Source organism: Podarcis vaucheri, assembly GCF_965113315.1.
Source record: "Podarcis vaucheri genome assembly, chromosome: 8".
In the NCBI taxonomy this organism is placed as follows: domain Eukaryota; kingdom Metazoa; phylum Chordata; class Lepidosauria; order Squamata; family Lacertidae; genus Podarcis; species Podarcis vaucheri.
Window position 1 is genome coordinate 36,950,602 of NC_138766.1, and position 20,334 is coordinate 36,970,935.

Sequence of the window (20,334 nt, forward strand, 5' to 3'; positions counted from 1 at the left end):
CATGTGGGAAACCTGTAAGTAGGACAAGAGTACTCTCTCCTCCTGGGTTTTCCAGTAACTGGTATTCAGAAGCATACTGAACTATGGAGGCAGGACACAGACTCCATCATGACTAGTCGCCATTGATAGACTCACCCTCCATGAGATGCATGTTACAACTCCAAGAGCAAACCTGTGAACTTTAAATCTGCTTGAGGAATTTTGGATGTGCTAATGTCTGCTTTGGGGCAGGATGGTGTATTGTCATTTTCTGAAGATGCCTGCTTGCCACTTAGATATGGGTATAAAGAGAATCCAAGAATTCTGGCATATCTATGTGCAGCTTATAAGCAGGCACCTGGGCTTTTGTCCTGTGTTCCTCTCATGTGATGAATTTTTGTCATTGTGGTTTCTTGCAGAAGCATTCTTGGGAATTAAAATTTAAATGTAAGATACCTGAAATATGTAAGGGCTGCTCCTTAACACCAATTGTTGTTGTTGTTGCTGTTGGCACCTTCAAATGCATTTTCCTGTCTTCCTCAACCACTGTTCTTTGCTCTGAACTATCTTTTGCTAAGTCACCAGACCTGGATGATTAAGATACATTTTGCTTTCTTTCGGTGTGGACACATTGGCTTCCAGGTCAATCGCATGACCAGTTTTTATGCACTGAAGTCAGCCAAAGCTGGCCTTTGCAGTAATTTTGTCATGTTTAACCAGCTGCACAAATGCCATCCATCATCAAGTACCCACAAATGTGAGGAGAAACAACTTTTCTATGAACAGTAGATCTGAGTGGTGCTGTTGAAGCAAGGAATTCCATCTGGAGCAAGCAGGACAGGATTGTATTTTTGATAACTTATTTTGAACAGCTTTCCCTGGAGAATAACATTTCTGTTCGAAAATTGGAAAGCAGCTGATAAAATAATGATTTGTGCCCGTGGATGAAAAATCTTCATTCTGAGATGTTTACGAGGCAAGTTCAACATAACAAATTTCCTAAAAAATAAATAAACTATGGCTGACTCGACTTCCTATTTAGAAAAAGTGCTGTGAATGGGTCCTTAGTAGGGTTTGTAGTTCCAAGGAAGTGGGGTTGTTCCAGTTGATGATTTCTGAATGTTACTAACTCCCCCCCCCCCGCCCCCACAATGCACACACTTTTTTGGGGGAAAGACTTGCATCTCTCACATTGTTTCTTTGCTTTTCTTCACCTCTTCTGCCTAACCTCCTACAAAGTAAAAAAAAAGCAATAGCAAATTAACTAGGCTTAATGTCATAAACAACACATCCTTTTGGAAAGCATAAGGAATGGGGGGTTCAGCTAAAAAGTCTGATACAGTCACCAGGGAACCTGGCAAGTGATAAGGTTTGTATTTCATTCCACTGGCAGACAACAGTCTAATCGACAACGGTTTCCAGTTTCCCAGAGCACACTGATTAGGATGCACTTGTATCTTCTTGGCTGACTGACACATGATGAAGCCTTGAGGATGAATGGCAGCTGCTTGTCTGAGTGGGCTGGCAATTGGGAGAAGAGCTGATCGAGAGCTTGCAAGCAGCCTGCTTTTGATTCCAACCAACAAGACCCTCTGTGAAAGGAAGGGGAACTGTCTGCAGATGCGTTGCATTCATATGCTACGAAATAACAGCAAGTTGTGTTGCAACCAAGGTCAGCTAAACCAGGGTTTCAAATCTTCACTTGCTGGGTCTTATTTTAAGCTTAAGTACATTTTTCTAGTCCTTACATTGTGTAATGGTGAATTTGGGGTGGGGTGGGGTTTTTTTGTGTTTTTTGGCACTGCCTGACCTTGCAGTAGTCAAGTTTTAGGAATGGGCTGCTAGGTTGCAATCCACAAGGCGGTTCAGCTCAAGTCTTTGGCTTCCATTACACTAATGTAGCTTAGATCTGAGAGCTTGAGTTCAAGCAATTTGTGGATCAGGCTAAACATACATTTCCCTTCAAGCTGTTTCCCGCACCCCACTTGCTAAGGATCACCAGTCTTCTAAGAGGGGATAGTGAATAGCATTAGCAGTCATCACTATTACCACATATTTAGCTGCAGCACCCACTAGTGCCAATTGTTATATAAATCACATGAGAAAAAAGAAGTTTAATAACAACAGACATGCATACAATTTACTACTTAAAATGTATGTTCCAAAACACTGGGGCTTCACATTATAAAATGTGCTGTCACTAATTAAAGCCCAGAATAATGTCCAGAACAATAAACAAAAGTCTAGGGCAGACATGAAGACCATATGCTCCAACCAATATTCCTATTGCTCATCAGACCTATACTCCTTCCAATCCATAATTTTAGCTCCTAGCACCCACAGACAGTACTCACACTCACTCTGAAATAATTCCAGAATAATCCAGTACAGGGATTCCCAAACTTAAGTCTCCAGCTGCTGCTGGACTACAATGCCCATCATCTCTACATAGCAGGACCAGTGGTCAGGGTTGATGGGAATTGTAGTCTAAAAACCGCTTGAGACCCAGGTTTGGTAAATCCTGATCCAGTAATTTAGTGGGAGTGCCGCACAGTAAGTGTCTTTAGGACCACAACGCAAAGTAGTTGCTTCCCCCACCCCTTTAACAAGAAGCTGTTATTTGCATTGTTTGGCTTGTAATTAAATCTTTAAAAATGAGGTTTTTATAAACAAGGCTTTAATTGCCTGCTTGAAAAATACAGCGTTTCCCTTTAGCCAAGATAGTTTTAAAGTCTGCAACATGCAAATGACCTCACCGTCCCAGAAGCCAGCACTATGGAGCTCCCAGATCTTCAAGGCTATATTTCAAAGGAAAAGTTTTTTAAAGCAGTTATGGAAATGGTATTCCTCTATAGACTCTGGGAATCCCATTTTCCAGGATGATGGCTGAAAAGTCCATCAAAGAGTGCCAGGAAAAAAACAATTTTTTTCCATGAGATCCAGTATGCTTCTCTCTCCCTTCCCCCTACTTTCCATAACAAAGTACTATATTGCCTTACACATTTTCTATTATGGTTTACACTGCTCTGGCAAACATCTGCTCCTGGTCCCCCCTGCCCCGGGCAGTTTGCAGAATCTGATACCGAACTGGTGGCTGTCACTGCTGGCCCCTTTACACTGTTGCTTCAAACATTCTTAGCAAAGATGCTACCCAGGCATCTTGACAAGGAACTAGCTAGGCGCTCTGATGTTGGGCAAGGGTGTGTTTGTGAGTGAGTGAGACCTGGCTTTGAATGAAAGAGGTTGTTGTTGTTGATTTAAGAGGCACATCTGCACCGCCGATTGGCAAGACAAACTACATTGTGAAATGTACCAGCTTTCCCTGCCTTTCGATTTCTTCTTGGCTGCCAGCTGTTTGTTCAAAGTTTGCTAGGCTGAATCACCAGGGCATTTTTTTTTTAAAGGACTTTGGCATCAGTTTTTAAACTACCATCCGGAAGAGCAGAATCATCATGGTAATTTTTTAATAGGAATTTGAGGGGGCAGGAGAGGAACCGAAATAAATAAATAAAGGATAGGAGAATAAGCGCCTTTGTCTCACGGTTTCTCCCCTTTGCTCATTCTGTTTTTAGTTAATTTGATTTCTAGTCTTCGCTTTTAATACTTAAAAGTGAAGGAGCGCAACAGCACTGCTACTGGCACAGGAACCCCTGTTCCATTTAACTGAAGGAGCCTCACCCCCAAATAGTGCACCCATATCTGAAAGTTAAGGTTAAAATACATTAAGAATTTGTGTTCACATTGTATGTGTGTGCACATGTGTGTGTGTTTCCAATGAACAAGATTTGACCCATTAATCTATGGAAACAACTGAGTGCAGAAACAGACAATGAAATATCGGAAGCGATTTTCGGAAAACTGTTGCGTAATGTAGCTCTTAGAACCCAAAGATGCCTATGAACACTAAATGAATATCAGGAACAAAGCGTTAATAATGGCCGTCTACCCAGGGAACTTATAAGAAACCGTCTTATACTGAGTCATTGGTTGCTGCAGCTTGTATTGTCAACCCTGACCCTCCAGGATTTCAGACCTCAGCCTTTCCCAATCCTTCCTGGTGTTATGAACAAGCAGGAGGTTTCCCAGCAGTGGGACCCAGCGGCTGCTACAGTCCTCTTGAGCACCTTACCCCCAAAAGAGGATATTAGTCACTAGGCAATAATTATTCAACATGTCCAAGGAAGTATTTTTAAGGAGGAGATGCACCACCGACTCCTTCAAGGCAGGTGGTACTTCCCCATTCTCCAGCAAAGCACTGATCATTCCCTGGACCCACCAGGTTTTGCAAACCATCATGGAATCTTTTAAAGAAAAATCAAAATCAAAAATAATTTATAAGAGAGAAACGACTGCCTCAGTGGGTTGAGCAACCCTCAGTCTTGGGACAATTTTGCCTAAATGCCCTCCACAATTCACCACTTGCAAAGTGGCATTAAATATGAGGTTGCTGCCATTTCATTCTGCACTCGTCTCCACTTGCATAGGAGACGTGACAGTGTGTCCAAAGTTGAGACGTAAGTTAATGAGCAAGGTGCAAAGCTTTTGCTTCTTTTGTGAGTTGGTGATAATAGTTAGCATCTCTCAAACAGAAACGTAAAATGCATATTTCATATTTGGTTCAGGCTAGATGTGCAGCTGTTTGCAGGATGAATCGAAGAGATCTGCCGAGCAGCACTAAAAGCACTGAGCCAACAACAACCCAGTGAGCATGCAAATATACCTACGTAAGCTAGAGAGTCTCATTGTGAGGAAACAAACGAAACTGTTGCAGCATTAAAATGCAGAGGTGGTTTGGGACACTGTAGCCAACGACTTCATCAAGAACCAAAGTGATTTTAAAAGACCTCTTAGGTTCATTCTTAGATTAGAGTTTTGTTGTGTTAAAAAGAGACAAAGGGCTAGTAGAGAGCAACGTGTTGCTGGAATTGGTGCACAGAGTAAAGCAATCTGGGGAACTCTAGCAAAGAAACTGGAAGCTGCAGCCCAGTGTTGTTTGCTAGTAGTGCATCCCAGTCCACTGTAGCATCATTTTACAAAGTTTGTGCAGCAAACATTGCTTGAAATACTTCAGTGGGTCTTGAAATACCTAAGGTCAATGGATCAAACTTATTGCATACCCAATAACTAGGGGGTCACATAGTTCTGCTTCCAGCAAGGAGCTTTTGCTTTTAACAGCTACATCCCAGGCATAAATTATGTGCTCAACATGTGGTGAAAATAGACTCGTTTGTATAATATTTGAATGTTTGTCTTTCTATCTATCTTCTGTTCAGCCATTTTGACCGCACTAGAAGCTATTGTCTTTCTTCTTTCCTGGCAGCCTTTAAACCTCTGTTAGCCAACATGCAAATATATGTGCCAGTTGTCATGTGTTCCTTGATTTTATGGCTTCATATGTGTACAAGCCTGTACAACTAATGATTGGCCAAGCTGAGCACCAGCAAGACTGTCAGACCTAAGGAATGCTTTGCAGTAGCACCCGCCCTCCCCAGTTTTGCAGTCCTAAGCATACAGTGACAACTGTGAAGTTTTATTGAGCTCTTGGTGGGTCAACATGATAGTTGGCTCCAATCATTTTAATGGTTCAAAACTGTACAGGCCTTCCGAAGGAGAATGCAGATGATCATATACCGAACAGTGGTGTACAACAGAAAGTATACAGCTAATAAAGGGAGCTACTCAGCCATCTCAAGCAAACATCTGTAACTTAGATCACAATGAATGTCAGTTAACATGCTTGTGTTTTCAGCCTTCCTCAGCCTGGTAGCCTTTAGGTCTTGTTGGACTCCAATTTCCATCAGCCCCAACCATCACTGCCCAATGGTCAAGGTTGATGGGAGCAGGACTCCAAAACATCTGGAAGGTACCATGTTGTAGAAGGCTGGTGTAAAGGGGCCCACAGACTTAAGTCTTGGCATCATTTGGGGGGTGCACAATACAACACTACACATATCAAAGCAAAGGTTATTTCAAGCCAGAAGCCTTCTTTGAAAAAATAAAGCTTGAAATATTACAAAGATGTTCAGAGCTGTGCTAAGTCCCATACAAGAAGCTGGGAAGCTCATTTCACTTGCCTAAACAGATTGAGGGCTTCGCTCCTCTACTCACAGGAGCAGGTCCCGTTGAAGTAGAGGCGGCATTATAAAAATAAGCTACAGCTCAAGGGAAGATCTCATTTTTAAAAAAGGAACAGTGATACCTATTTCTATACAATATAGTACTATGCAGAATCATTAGCTATCTACGTAATACACAGGAGCCAACTCCTAGGGACTGGGGGCCCTTTGCCTCCCCATAAAATATTTGAGGGGGGGGCAGGGCCTACCAAAGTTAATGGTCATTGCCTTTCAGTTATGTGGGGCAGGAGTTACTTGCTCTCCCGGCCAATATTTTGTTCAAGTTGTTCATAGTTTACATATTAGTATATCAAGTGATAATTGGTTTTTTTGAATGTTCGTGGTATGAAAGAATTGTCTTGATCTATTATTTAAAGCAATTTAGAGGTGACATTTGCTTCTTCCTGCCTTTTAAAATAGTTGGCTACTGTACAGTAGTTGACTGCTATTGCAAAAGTACACTTAAGGGGGCAATTCTATGAGCAGAGCAGCTTCAGATGCAGTGGATCTCTGGTTCGGACAGCCAGGCTCAGATGATATTCCCTGGCTCAGCAGAAGATATGACTGTACTAACTTGCTCATGCCAGCTCAGTCCAGGCTCAGCCAGGGGCTGGGGTAGTGGTGGGGGTGGGATTTAGGAGGGAACCTAAGACTGTTCAGCTCAGTCACATGACCTAGCAACCTGGGAGCGACTCAGCTGCTGAATGAAATAGGAGCTGGATTAACTTTACGCCAGTTGAACTTACACTGTCTTGCTTTACGTCCGTTTCTTGTGCATTGGATTGCTCCCTTAATTGTCATTCAACGGACTATTTGGAAACTGAAGCACTTTAAACTAATTTCCCCCTAATCCTAACCATGGAATGAGCCTCATTGGACCTTGATCCTAAATGCAATCACTCAGGCGTAAGTCCCAGTGAGATCAATTGGGACGACTTTTGAGTAAGCATGCTCTGACTTGCAGCTTTCCGTTGAGCTGATTTCCCTTGGGAGCATCAGGAATCACTTGCAAGTAAGACTACAATTGTAAGCACCCCTGTTCAAAAGTGCATTCCACATTAATTTGAAGTAAATCCTATGATGGTCACTAAGGTAGCAAATGTTCAGGTCTAGGATGTAGTGCCTTACCCGTAGCTTTTTGACCTTTAACAGAGATGTTATAAAAAGTGGAGCGCAACTGAAGGGTGCAATCTTATGCATACGTACTTGGGTAGAAGCCCTATTGACCAAGACCACGAATTCTGAGTGAATATGCATAGGATTGTGTTTAAATCCAATTGCTCTAGTAGTTTAACTGGTTTGTAGGTGGGGTTACTGAAAATCGCTGCCAATTGGCATCAGGTAGGCGCCTTCACTGTTTTAAGTGCTTGGTAGAAATGTTTCTGCTTAGACAACCCTACCCAGACACGTAGAAAGTTTACAAGTGTATTGATCTGTTTTATCACTTTCTCCTGGTTTTAATTACCGTATTTTTCGCTCTATAACACGCACCCGACCATAACACGCACGTAGTTTTTAGAGGAGGAAAATCCATAGGCATGCCACCCGTAGGCATTTCCTCCATAACACGCACAGACATTTCCCCTTACTTTCTAGGAGGAAAAAAGTGAGTGTTATGGTGCAAAAAATACGGTATTTGGATGTTTTAAATGGCAGGTTTTAAAACTGGTTTTGTCATTTTATTCTTTTACAGCTTTGAGCAAGCAGTATATAAATTATATGAAATAAATAGAACACTGTTACATTCTGGGAAGTGTTGCAGTTCAGTGGTCTGCCACATGCTTTCTGTGCAGAAGGTCTCATGTTCCATACCTGCCATCTCCAGGTAGGGCTGGCAAAAAGCCTTTCCTGACACCTGAGAGAGTCTCTGCCAGTCCATGTACGTAGACAGTGCTAAGCTAGATGGACCAAACATTCTGAATTGCTATAAGGCAACATCCCACGAAATCAGTTGCTTTGGAATCTTAAGGAAGCCCATGGAGCTACTCTAGAACAGCGAGTCACCTTTGCTTTCCTGCAATGCAGGCCATTTTATGAAAGTTTCTTAAATCTCCACAACAAGGCAACAGCGAGGGGAGAAAGATGGAGGTAGCCGAACCAAGGAAACAAACAGACCATTTTTGAAAGAAGTTGGGGAAGGGGAGGAGACTAGTGTCTTTTCTTAAGGTTTGAAAGTATTCCTAGACTTCAGAAATCGAGAACGGTAAAATGGTTTTTTAATTAGAGCAGGGCGTGTGCTCTGTCAGACCTCGGCTTCCTCCTACCCCAGCCGGCGCTATTAAATGCTAGCATTTAGTGGTTAGAAGTAATTTGACGGGCTGGATTGGTTCTGCACACTGTTAACTCTGTAAAATATCGGCGCGCACAATGCACAGAGGCAGCCGCGTACTCTGAGAACTCCACTGTGTCCTGGGATTCCTTTGGTTTCAGAAGGAGGCTGCTCCACCCCTCCGATCCCTTTCCACCGGCTCCCATAAGCATTGCTCTGTTGCACATCCCGCGTAAGCAAGGCGCCTGCCCACACGCAGCAGCCGGCAGCTAGTCAGCCAGCCCACCCCAAGGGACTCCGGCGATGCCCCTTAGAATAAAAATTAAAAGAGGGGGCGGGGGGGGAAACCCAGCCTTTCCCTCTCCGCCTTGAGCTCAAGGATCTCGCAGCGCCCAAGGCCAAGTTCAGAGAGGGAGAGGAGACACCTATTGGCAAGAAGTCGCAGCAGGCAAAACGAAAAAGAAGAAGGGGGAAAAAAACCTGAAGGCTGCTTTGGGGAAACACCAGGGGGACACCGCTTCCCTCCTCCCAAGCGCAGCCGCCAGCCAGGCCCTCCCGCCGGTACACACACACACAGACACGCGCAGGCGCGCACACACGCGCAAACACAGCCCGGCGCCTGCCCGGGTTTCCCTTGGCGCGGCTCTCCACAGAAGCAACAGCAGCAAAAATGTCAGAAAAGGCAGAGAAGAATCTGCGTCCGGAGAGGAGAAAGCGGGAGAAAGCGGCTCCGGGAGAGAGAGCCACCAGCGGTACTTTACCTTCTTCTGCCGATTTCATGCTGCTGCGACGGGACGGACGCGCACCGAAAGTTTCCCTTTCACCACTGGGCTGGATCTCGAGGCGCCAAGAGGATTTGGTTCAGAGGATCGCCCCTTGGCATCCGCTCAGCACAAAAGGAGAGAAAGTGAGGTGGAGGCAGAGGGAAGAAGGTAGATCCTCTCTCGCGCGCGTGTCTTCACGCCCACGTAGCACAGCGCGCGTCTCCAAAGCTATTAAATGGAGACTCCAAGCTGGTGTTTCCCTCTCGCCACGGAATTTGGAAAGCCAAACGCGCGCACGGGAGGGGGGGGGAGTTTTTTGGTTTTTGTTTAAACAGAATAAATCTGGATCCTAAGCAGATGTCATTGAAATGAGCGTTGAGTGGGATGTGGGGAGAGAAGGGAAGGGAAGGAGGGGTGGGAAGGGCAGGCGCAAGGGACCCTGCCCCAAAGAGGAGCGAGAGAGAGCGCTTAGGAAGTTACTCACACGCGCTCTCCCTCCCTTCTCCTGGTGTCTTATTCAGGGCCGGGGTTTATTTTGATCAGGAAAGTTTGCAGAGTCTCTAAGTCTCTCTCTGACGCACGGCTGCTCGGTGACTGCTGCCTTTTTAAAGCTGGAAAACACCCCCCTCCCTCCTTCCCCCTCCCAGCCCCTCTCCCCGCCCAGAGCCCCGTGATGTCACGGGTCCTGCGAGCTCCTCTCAGCTGCCTGGCGAAGGAGTCAGCCAGCCAAGCCAGCGGAGAAGAGCGCTGCAAGCTGGAGAAGAAAAGTCCTAGAGGAGAACCCCGCTCTCGCTCCGCTCCACCTCCAGCGGATTCTGCTGAGCAGGCATATCTTCGCCACCGTCGAGGCTGCGACCCAGAGCACCCACCTAACCGATGCTATCTATCCCCGAAGTTGGGTGCGCGGGGGACCTGGTGTCTGAGAAATGTGAGCCGCAGATCAATAAAGGTGGGAGGAAGAGGGGCTGGAGAGAGGAGCGGAGAGGGACCACGCATGCTGAAATCATTAGGCTGAGGAAAGGGGGGGGGAATCTCAGGCTTCCCCCGCTGTGGAAATTTGGAAAAGAGCATCAACTGGCAAGCATCAGGAAGGAAAATCCCATTCTGCTAAATTACTAACAGACTCCGAAGAGTTAGTTTCGATAACTGAGATTTATTGAGATGGGTCTTATTCCGTAAATATTTCAGCAGCGCCGTTTTGAAATTGCAAAATCAACCCCGGAGGAGTGAAGTGGCGCGTTTACAGCTCCTCCCTCTTTAAAGCAAAACACACGCACGCACACAAAAATACACAAATGCACAGTGGCACTTGAAAGTATAGGCTGCGATAACTTTTTATGAAGGCCCCAAACAGTATGCGGGGCTTTGGTATCGTTCAAGCCTTCCGTTAATTCAATCCTTTCCCGCCGAGCGTCTTGCATTATATCACTGCTGCTCTTGATTTGCCAAAATTTAAAGACGGGTGGGTGGGTAGAATTCCTCGCTGGAGTTGACAAAAAGAAGATCTGGGCGGTTAAAATCTCGGGCGCATGAATAAAAATAACAACCACCACCCAGTAAATCTACTTCACAACACTCCATTTGTCTGGGGGAAAGGAAGCTCTGCCGACTCAGTGAATAAGGAGAAGCCGGTTATTTGTGTTCGGGAACTGCTGAAAACGTGCTACATTTGGCACGGACCTCAGACAGAGCTTAGCGTAACTTCTGGGGCGGTTTCCTCCCCAAACGAGCTCGAGGCTCCTAAGTGCTTCACAACGTCAGTGAAATTCTAGTGTAGCGAGAGAGATCTCCGAAAGAAGGGGCGCCGCACGGCCCTCCCCCCGCGCACGCCTTTTTAGCTCCTGCAGGAGTTCTTTGCAGAGTTGAGTTGGGAAGGAGAGCGCAGGCGAGCACGTGCGCGCGGGGAGGGCGCGCCGAGGCAGGCTTGCTCGGCCTGTGGATGGGTTGCAATGGAAGAGACTCGTCGCGACGCGCTTTTTCTCTGGGAGTGGGAAGCTGACAACCCCTTCACAGAAATCAGTAGGGTTGATCCCGAGTCAATATGCCACGTTTCTCAGGTTAGGAGCGCTCAGTAAGATTGGTAGAGGTTAGACTTCCTCAGGGTGGTGAGTTCGAGACCCACGCTAGGCAAATGATTCCTGTTTTGCAGGGGGTTGGACTAGATGACCCTCGAGGTCCCTTCCAACTCTACGTTTCTATGATTCTATGACCTCTCTTCCTATCCGGAAGCGTTGCAACGGGCCCTTCTCCTCCTGATTTTGCAGCTTCACCCCAAATTCTTGAGTGGGCAACAGGTACAAGTCCTTTAACACCCAAGTGATGTGTGCCCAATATGTGGCTCCATCAGCCAGTCTAATTATCACACCGCTGCTACGACTCTGCTACTACATACTCCGACCCGAAGGGGCATTTCCTAGCTTTTCTGCTCCCCCTTTGCGCTTGGCGCTTCCCGGTCTTGAACTGGGAATGGCGTCCGGAGACGCACGAAGGGTCGCCACTGCCCTTCGTTGGGTAGGAAGGAATTGGGGGACAAATGGGCAGGAAAAACCAAGGAGGGATGTTGGTGTGAGGAACACACGAAGCCTCCTTTTAGTGAGTCCAGACACTGATCCATCCAGTCCAGGGTCGCTCACATTGATTGGCAGTGGTTGGCTCGCCAGAATTTCTGGCGGGGGTTCTCCCTGGAGCGCAGAGGACCTTCGGCCGCAAGGCATGGACTCTAGCAACGGAAGGCAATGGCCATCCCTTGAGTTTTAGTTTCCACTCGTTTTCGGAGTTTGGGGAGTTCCCCTTCATAGTGAAACCGCCGGCGCTATTTCTCCAGATATAGAGGAAACAGGAGGTGCCTGGTGGGCGAAGGGTTAGGGTTCTTCAGTTCGCTCAACCTGCTTGTATCTGATCTCGCGTTTATTCTACCCCCTTGGCCATTAAAATCGTAGGGGGACATTTCCAGAGCTGGAATTGAAGGGGGGGGGGAGAGACAGAAAAATGAGGTTTGTTGACACTTAGCGCCTGCGGACCCGCAACCACGACGCGCTCTGGCACACATGCACGCACGCTCACACATCTCCAAATAGACGTGCGGATGTTCCGAGCACAGCACGATGTGCCGGACTTCAAATATACAGAGGCGAAACAGGAAACGTCCATCTCCTCTTGACACAGACCACTGCAGCGACACGTGCGCCTACAGAAGCGCAACACTTGCCCGGGTATTCGCTACCACCGCAGAAGCAAGAGTTGGCACCCTGGTCTTTGCACTGCGGACCTGGATATACCCAGTGGAGGACCTACATTTTGGGGGGTCCTGAAGCTTGCTGGGGGGTCCTGAAGCTTGCTGGGGGGCCCTTCGCAGCCAGCAATGAGGTCTGGGTAACCGCCGTTGTCTTGTTCAGTGGGGTTGTTCCATGACAGATCACCACACCTTTACAACATCTGCGCTACTGACTCTCAGACTTTGGGATTGTTGAAATATACATAATAACAACAAAATAATAATAATCAATTTGGGGATTAGGGACCCTGTAGTTTAAGCTTCATTCTTTTTATAGTAGATCACCCCTGGGCATACCACATTCTTATGGCATCGTGTGCAGGCGTGGAAAGACACCCACAGCCCAAAATGAATCGTACTGTAAAAAACACCGAGCTGGAAATACATGTGGGGGCAGAGGAGTTAACGAATTGTTTAAGGCTATGGAGGGTATCTATATTTGGTGGAAGTTGGTGGGGGGAGCTTGTGGAGTTTATTTCTCTGTTTTTCTCCCCACAGCTGACCAGAAAAAGCACCCACACATGGTATCAATGTTCCCAGCAGGAGAGCATTCGATCGGAACACCAAGAGATGACTTGCACGTGCGAAGGGGCCATCACGAATCTAATACCCCCGAGCGGTGCTTCACGCAATCAAGCTGTAGGAAAGTGGCGCACGCGTGCGCACACGCGACGGGGTGGGCATTTATCCCGGTGAAAAGTATGCGTTGAGGGAAAGTTGAGCGCGCGCGCTGTTCATCACCAACCCGGTGCCCTACGGAAGCACCGCCTGGGTCCTGGACGCCTCCTGCTGCTATAGTCGTCCCTTTGAATGGAAACAGGGCTGCATTTTCAGGATGGGGAACCATCCCTTGCGGGAGGGGCCGTAGTTCAGTAGCACAGCAGCACATGCCTGCCTGACACGCAAAGAGCATGGCTTCCATCCCCGCCGTCTCCAGGTAGGGCTGTGAGAGGAGCAACACACCACACACACACCGCCAACCTGAAACCGTGGGTTTCCTCCACGACACCACAACACACACACGCACGCACACACACACACACACGTGGGCGAGGAAGCCGTCTTCCCCACAGCAGCCCTCGCCAACGCCGGCCCGCCAGCCCCCCACGCGAGCGCGGGCGTCCCGTCAGAAGCCACCCAAGTCCTCTCTCCGCCTCCTTCCCTCTTCCTCGAGCCCCCCCCCCCACACCAGCCCCCGCGCTGGCTCTGAGGCAAGGGCTGGCGCGCGGGCGGGAATTTTGTGTGTGCGCGCTCTCTGGAGCGCGTGAGTGTGGAGGCTCCCCGCTCGAGCTCCGGGCAGGCTGCTGAGTGAGGATGAAAGCTGCTCTCGCCCTGCCTGCCTCCTCCTCCTTTCCTGTCTGCTTCCAGTGAGCTCTCGCTCGCTCGCTCTCCCTCCCGCTTCTCCGGCGCTGAAATGACGGAATCCCCAGTCTGTTGCCTCCTGTTTAATGCCGTTGCCTGGACCACCGTGGCTCGGCTCCAAGTCCGAGGGAGTTTTCGAGGGGGGAGGAGGAGGGCGGCGGGAGCAGCAGCGGCAACTGCAGCCAGCTAACCTTGGCCGCCTGGGCTGCGGCGCGCAGCTGGCCCCACCGCCAGATGTTCCCGCTTGCTCGCTCGCTGGGCCCAGGCGGCCCCCAGCGCTGGCTCCCCACGCCGCCGCCGCCGCCGCCGCCGCCGCTGTTCCCGCCACCAAGCGGAGGGAAGCTGTCTCCTCCCGCCTTCTGCTGCTCTCTCCCTTGCCCCGCCATTTCTCTCCCTCTCCCTCCCGTCTCCTGAAGTTTGTTTACAAGCGCTACCAGGAGAGGCTGCGAACCTGACTTTATTTTAGGGATTGGTGATGACTAACAAAGTTACAAGAGAGCTTTTAGTACCGAAAAACAAGCCTATTTTTAGTCGGGCCTGTTGTTTCAGTGGCTGGACTGTAGCAATTTCACCCCTACGCCCCTTCCAGATGCCAGCTAACTTCTGGCAGAGAGGTGGCCTGAAAGAACAACGCACAAATAGAGAGAGCGAGGCCTGTTCCAAGTTTTGCACCAGAAGGCATGTAGTAGTTAAGAAATAAATAACCTGCCTGAATCAACTCGAGGAATCCCACACATCATTGTTTTGGATACAATTGGCTTTAATTTAATTTGGCGTTTCCAGGGCACAGGCCCCACGGCTGTTTTCCACCTCCCTTCAGGCCAAAGGCAACCCTCAAAAGAGTGTCAGGTGCACTTTCGGTGACCTCTCTGCCTTGGGACAGCGGAGCCCTGATGCTGGAGTGGGAATAATGCTCTGCATTCATCGAGGACCCCTCCTTTACCTTCCTATTTATTTAAAACATTGCTTCACCACCCTTCATCCGGATGGAGTGCAGAGAAGCATGCAACAGGACCGGGCCCTGCAAGTCCATGGGAGGAGGTGTGTGCCTCCTTTAAGCACAGCAGGGAAATATATGACATATATGTCTCTCATCACTGCGTTGCTGTGGGGAGAGCTGCACTAGGTCACACAGTGACAACAGCTTAATGCAGGTCAGAGTTGGCAACATTATGGCCCACATCTAAGGAAGTGGAGAACTTGGTTCTGTGTGCCCAGTGGCTTTTCCCAAAAGCACCTCCCCGTGCTTCACAACAACCCTGGAAAATCAGTAGAATTCAAAGGGTGAAAAGGGAACTCATCCCACCCGATGTGTGCAAAAGGCCTGGCATCTCCTAAAAGTACAGTGTACAGACTAGGCACTGGGAAGTTCCAGATTCAAATATTTCCACAGCACACACTAGATGTGCAAAAAACCCTAGAGTCCTTCAACCCAGTGGTCTCCCAATCTACAATATGGTAACAACAACAATAATAATGTCATCATCATGTCGTAATTACTATACAGAAATCACATTATTACGATTCCTCTTCCTTTTTTAACAAGTCCAGGGATGCTAAAAGGAATAATGCATATAATAGAAATGTAGATGATGGTTTTACTACACAGGGTTGCTGTGAAGATTAAAGAGATTGTTTATATGAAGCGCTTTGAACTTTAAACATGAAGTAAGTGCTTAGTATTATAATTATTTATGTGAGGGAAGCAGCATATAGAGAAAAATAATAGCATAACAATATATATATTACATAATAAATGAATACCTTATTGAAGCTGAAATGAGGTACGTATTCTGGGGAGAGTTTTGAATGAAGGACATGGATGTGTGACTCAGGAGAGCAAGCTCCTGCCAATTTGGTGCTTGAAGTAGAATGTACCAGTATTCTGGAGGTTATTGCAGTGGGCTTGTTGAGAGAACAAAGTAGCCAACAGTGTCATTTTATGGATAGGAGTGAATTAACTGCTTTCCACTCTACTTTATTAAATGCAGTATGACTTACACACATTTTCACCAAAAGTTCAAAATTTGTTTTAAACTTTTGTCCATCTGGTGCTTCTGATGGTGTATAAATATGCTTCCTCCCTATTTTCCACCATTTGGGTAAGATTTATACTTTTTGGGGTCCGTTTAAAACCTTGCTGTTTAACCATGCAGATATTCTTTTGCATTACGGTAGCTTGCACCTTTTTCACGTGATATAAGAATGAGGTGCACAATTTATCAGAGTCTCACTCATTGTGGTTTTAAATACAGTGGTACCTTGGTTTACATACGCTTCAGGTTACAGACTCCCCTAACCCAGAAATAGTACCTTGGGTTAAGAACTTTGCTTCAGGATGAGAACAGAAATCGTGCTCTGGCGGCATGGTGGCAGCGGCAGGCCCCATTAGCTAAAGTGGTACTCAGGTGAAGAACAGTTTCAGGTTAAGAACGGGCCTCCGGAACCAATTAAGTACTTAACCCGAGGTACCACTGTACTCTCCAAGCTTCCTGAAGAGATTTGACACTCTTAACTGAGCCTTTCCCCCCTTCTTTTTATATAATCCTTTTATTTCGGGGTGAGTGTGGGAATTGCCTTTTCAAATTCAGGTTGGCTGTGTCCTAGTCACTTATAAGTTTAGTTTTATAGCTTTGTGATCATGGCTTCCAAACCATTTAAACTATTTACATCTTGTACTAGATCCTGAGCACTGTTTAGAATTAAATCAATAATTGCTTCTGTCATGACTTAACAGTGCAATTGTGTGCGCACTTACCTGTAAGACTTTCTTCTGAGCAAATATGCAGCCCCCATTTATATTTATATTTTCTCAAATCATTTATATTTCCTCAAATCAGACCATTCATATTGGGTTGGTTCCAGAGATGCTGTGAGCAGTGATTCCCTCCCGGGGCAGGGGAGGGTGTGACCTCTCCCCCATGCTTCCTGAAAACCTGGAGGCTTGGAGGAAATAGAACTGTCATTGCAGAGGGAAGAGGGTGCTGGATTCCAGCCCCTTCTGCAAGTAGAAGGAGGAGTCTTTCCCTTTGCTGAATCGCAAGTTTGGACCCAACTCAGTGATGAGCTTTCTGATTTACCCCGATTACTTCTGGCATCAGACAGAAAGACATTACAGTTTTGACCGAGAGCAGATATGTCCCTATTAGATAATAATGCATTTTTACCCAGAAAATTCTGTCTAGGGCGATTCTCCGGATTCCAAAAATAATAATTGCCCTCTATGCTTTATTCAGTATATAGAGCAACACTACATGTGGTATGAGGATGCGGGTGGCGCTAGGATGTGGGTGGCGCTGTGGGTTAAATCACGGAGCCTAGGGCTTGCCAATCAGAAGGTCGGTGGTTTGAATCCCCGTGACAGGGTGAGCTCCCATCGCTCAATCCCTGCTCCTGCCAACCTAGCAGTTCAAAAGCATGTCAATCAAAGTCAAGTAGATAAATAGGTACTGCTCTGGCGGGAAGGTAAACAGCGTTTCTATGAGCTGCTCTGGTTCGCCAGAAGCGGCTTAGTCATGCTGGCCACATGACCCGAAAGCTGTACTCCGTTGGCCAATAAAGCGAGATGAGAACCACAACCCCAGAGTCATCTGCGACTGGACCTAATGGTCAGGGGTCCCTTTACCTTTACTCGTGGTATGACCTACTCTGACCTTTGGAGCAGTGCTACTCAAAGTGGTGTTCCGTGGGCTGCTGCTGGTCTGCAAGCCATCAGTCGCAGGTCCATGACGACTCCACCACAGTCCAAGTTGGGTGGGATGCTTCAGGAGCCAAATACGGTACTAGTCCCTGGAACATTAGGGCAGGGGGAATTGCTGGTCCAAATCAGATAGTTTGAGAAGTGCTGCTGATCTGCTGTTTCTCCACATTTCTGATGTGTCTGCTGTCATAATAATACAGTACAGTAAATACAGTACTGTACAAAACTGTACTGTACACCCTTCTTTTTTGGGAGGGTGAGTGGGTGTATGTTTAAGTTCCAGGCCATCTAACTAATTCATCTATTTTGGCTTTGGGACTTTTATTAGCATATTAAGTGCCAACTCCCCGCCCCCCCCACCAGTTTTCCTACCAATTTAATATTTCTGTATGATTCTCCTTGGTTTCTACAAGCCTATTGGTTACCTTTACTTTATGGCCAAGCACAAGAGGCAATCAACCTTCCTGAGGGCGGATAAGAGTGAGAAAAGGGTGTTGGATGGAGGTACAGCATTGTCCAACCTTAGCACAGTATCACTAATCTGGCTGAGAGTATATTCAAGAAACGGATGTTATCTTCCCCTAAGGGCTTTATATTAAATTTAAGGAGATGGCAAATGGGGGCCTAAACCTCAGGAACTAAGGACAAGTAGTTTGTTAAGAGTGCTGGAACTGTAGCTCTCTGAGGGGTGTACCGATATATGGGATACAAACACAGGCTGTGTACACACCAAACATTTATTTTACCCTCCGCCAAATATTTTGAGGAATTGTAATTTACCCCCCAGAGAGCTACAGTTGCAGCACTCTTAACAAACCACGGTTCCCAGGATTCTTTGGGTGTAATGTGTGTGCTTCAAATGTGCTTTAAATATATGGTGTGTACTCAGCCACACTTGGCTGGACCCAGTGACTTGAAGAGTAGACTAGGGATGTCCTCTAGTGGCCCTCCAGATGCTGCTGGACTACAACTCCAATCAACCCCATCCAGCTTGGCCGGTGGTCAAGGCTGATGGGAGTTGTAGTCCAACAACAGCTGGCAGGCCAAAGTTTTTCCATCCATAAGCTAAAGGTTCCCATGCTGGGTAATGCCAGACAGACTAGAAGTTTCTGCATCTGAGCAACAAGGACATTAAAAATTTCAGGACAAAATGCCCCAGGCTAGGCAGCAGTGCCTCTTCTTTCAAGAACTTCCTCTCTGGGTAGCTAAAGAATCTCCCACCTGGAATAGCACTTCCCCATGGTTGTTCAGCCAATGTTTCTACCATTTTCTCAACTAGCCCAAGAGCAGGATCTCAAATCAGCTGGATCCTTCCATCTAAAGGTCCAATTTTGTAGAGCCACAAACCTCCCAGTAATACCCCCATAGTTCTCATAATTGCAGAGACAACCTTGATAAACAAGGCCTAGCAACCCGCAAGTGCCAGAAGCAGCGTAAATAACAATAACCCAACATTTATGTTTAATCTTAAAATATATCTTTTCATCATCATTGTCCCCCAAAAGGTACTCTCATTATTTTAATGGCCAGGGTTAGTAATCCACAGAAAAATACCTCAGGAAATATTGCCAATCCTTCAGCTAGACTCATTGCTCTGTGAAAGATTTCTCTCTCTTCCAATTTGCTCTTATTTTGAATGATAGCTTAGCATAGATTCCACATGACCTCAGCCATCTCCCTGCTTGAGAATTAGCTCCTTTGTTTATACCAGTGCATATCACTGTATAGCTCCTTATTCTATCACAGTTACCCCTTCACTATTTTTATCATTGCTCACTCTTATTCCCTCATCAGTCTATAGGTTTCATTAACTTTCCATTTAAACGTGCTATCGGTTTTCTTTTAATACATAACCCTTCCATTGTGTAATCGCGAATTCCAGCACACTGGCCTATTTCCCAAGTGTATCCAAATCCTTTCACAGTCTGGAGCATTCCTGAAATTTATCAACCATCCCCATCCTATTATAATGTCATTGGCGTGTCTGGGCCAGCAATTCAGTTTATAAGCCTTAAACAGAGCAGGTCCGTCTCAGCATTCAGCCAGGAGGGATCCCCCTCCCAAATTGTCAGCTCCATGTGTGGGGAGGTTAGCCTTCCCCTGCCACCATGAGTCATATCACTGTTTCTTAACTGCTCTGCAGGGCCTGATATCTGGCCTTGAACTACAGCAGTATTACACAACCTTGGGACCCTCCAAGTCGAACATTGCCCACCAGACACGTTCTGCAGCTTGGCAGCCCTGCTGTTTCTGTAGTCCAATAGTAGTAGTAATGATGATGATGATGATATTATTATTTCCCCAGCCACTCTGGGCAGCTCCCAACAGATTAAAAACAGAATTTAACACCAAACATTAAAAACTTCCCTAAACAGGGCTGCCTTCAGATGTCTTCTTAAAGTCAGATAGTTGTTTATTTCCTTGACATCTGGTGGGAGGGCATTCCACAGGGTGGGCGCCACCACTGAGAAGGTCCCCTGCCTGGTTCCCTGTAACTTCACATCTCGCAGTGAGGGAACCGCCAGAAGGCCCTTGGAGCTGGACTTCAGTGCCTGGGCAGAATGATGGGGGTGGAGCCGCTCCTTCAGGTATACTGGGCTGAAGCTGTTTAGGGCTTTAAAGGTCAGCACCAACACTTTGAATTGTGCTCAGATACATACTGGGAGCCAATGTAAGTCTTTCAGGACCAGTGTTATATGGTCTCGGCAGCCACTCCCAGTCACCAGTCTAGCTGCCGCATTCTGGATTAGTTGTAGACAGCAATACCAGGGGGTTTATGGAAATCTTGGTGGGTCACAAACACAGATAGTTAGGAACATAGGAAGCAGCTGTATACCAGGTCAGTCCATTGACCCAACTAGTTTAATATT

At 46.9% G+C, this 20,334-nt stretch overlaps 1 protein-coding gene across 1 annotated transcript in view; it reads right to left on the reverse strand.

Annotated features, from left to right (window-relative positions):
* Positions 1-9,719, reverse strand: part of NFATC1 (nuclear factor of activated T cells 1) — a 131,046-nt gene extending 121,327 nt beyond the window's left edge. Inside the window, exon 1 of the mRNA XM_082234972.1 lies at positions 9,126-9,719. Coding sequence (XP_082091098.1) covers positions 9,126-9,144 — 19 coding nt within the window. The 5' untranslated portion in view covers positions 9,145-9,719. The remainder of the gene's footprint in view (positions 1-9,125) is intronic.
* Positions 9,720-20,334: the final 10,615 nt, after the last annotated feature.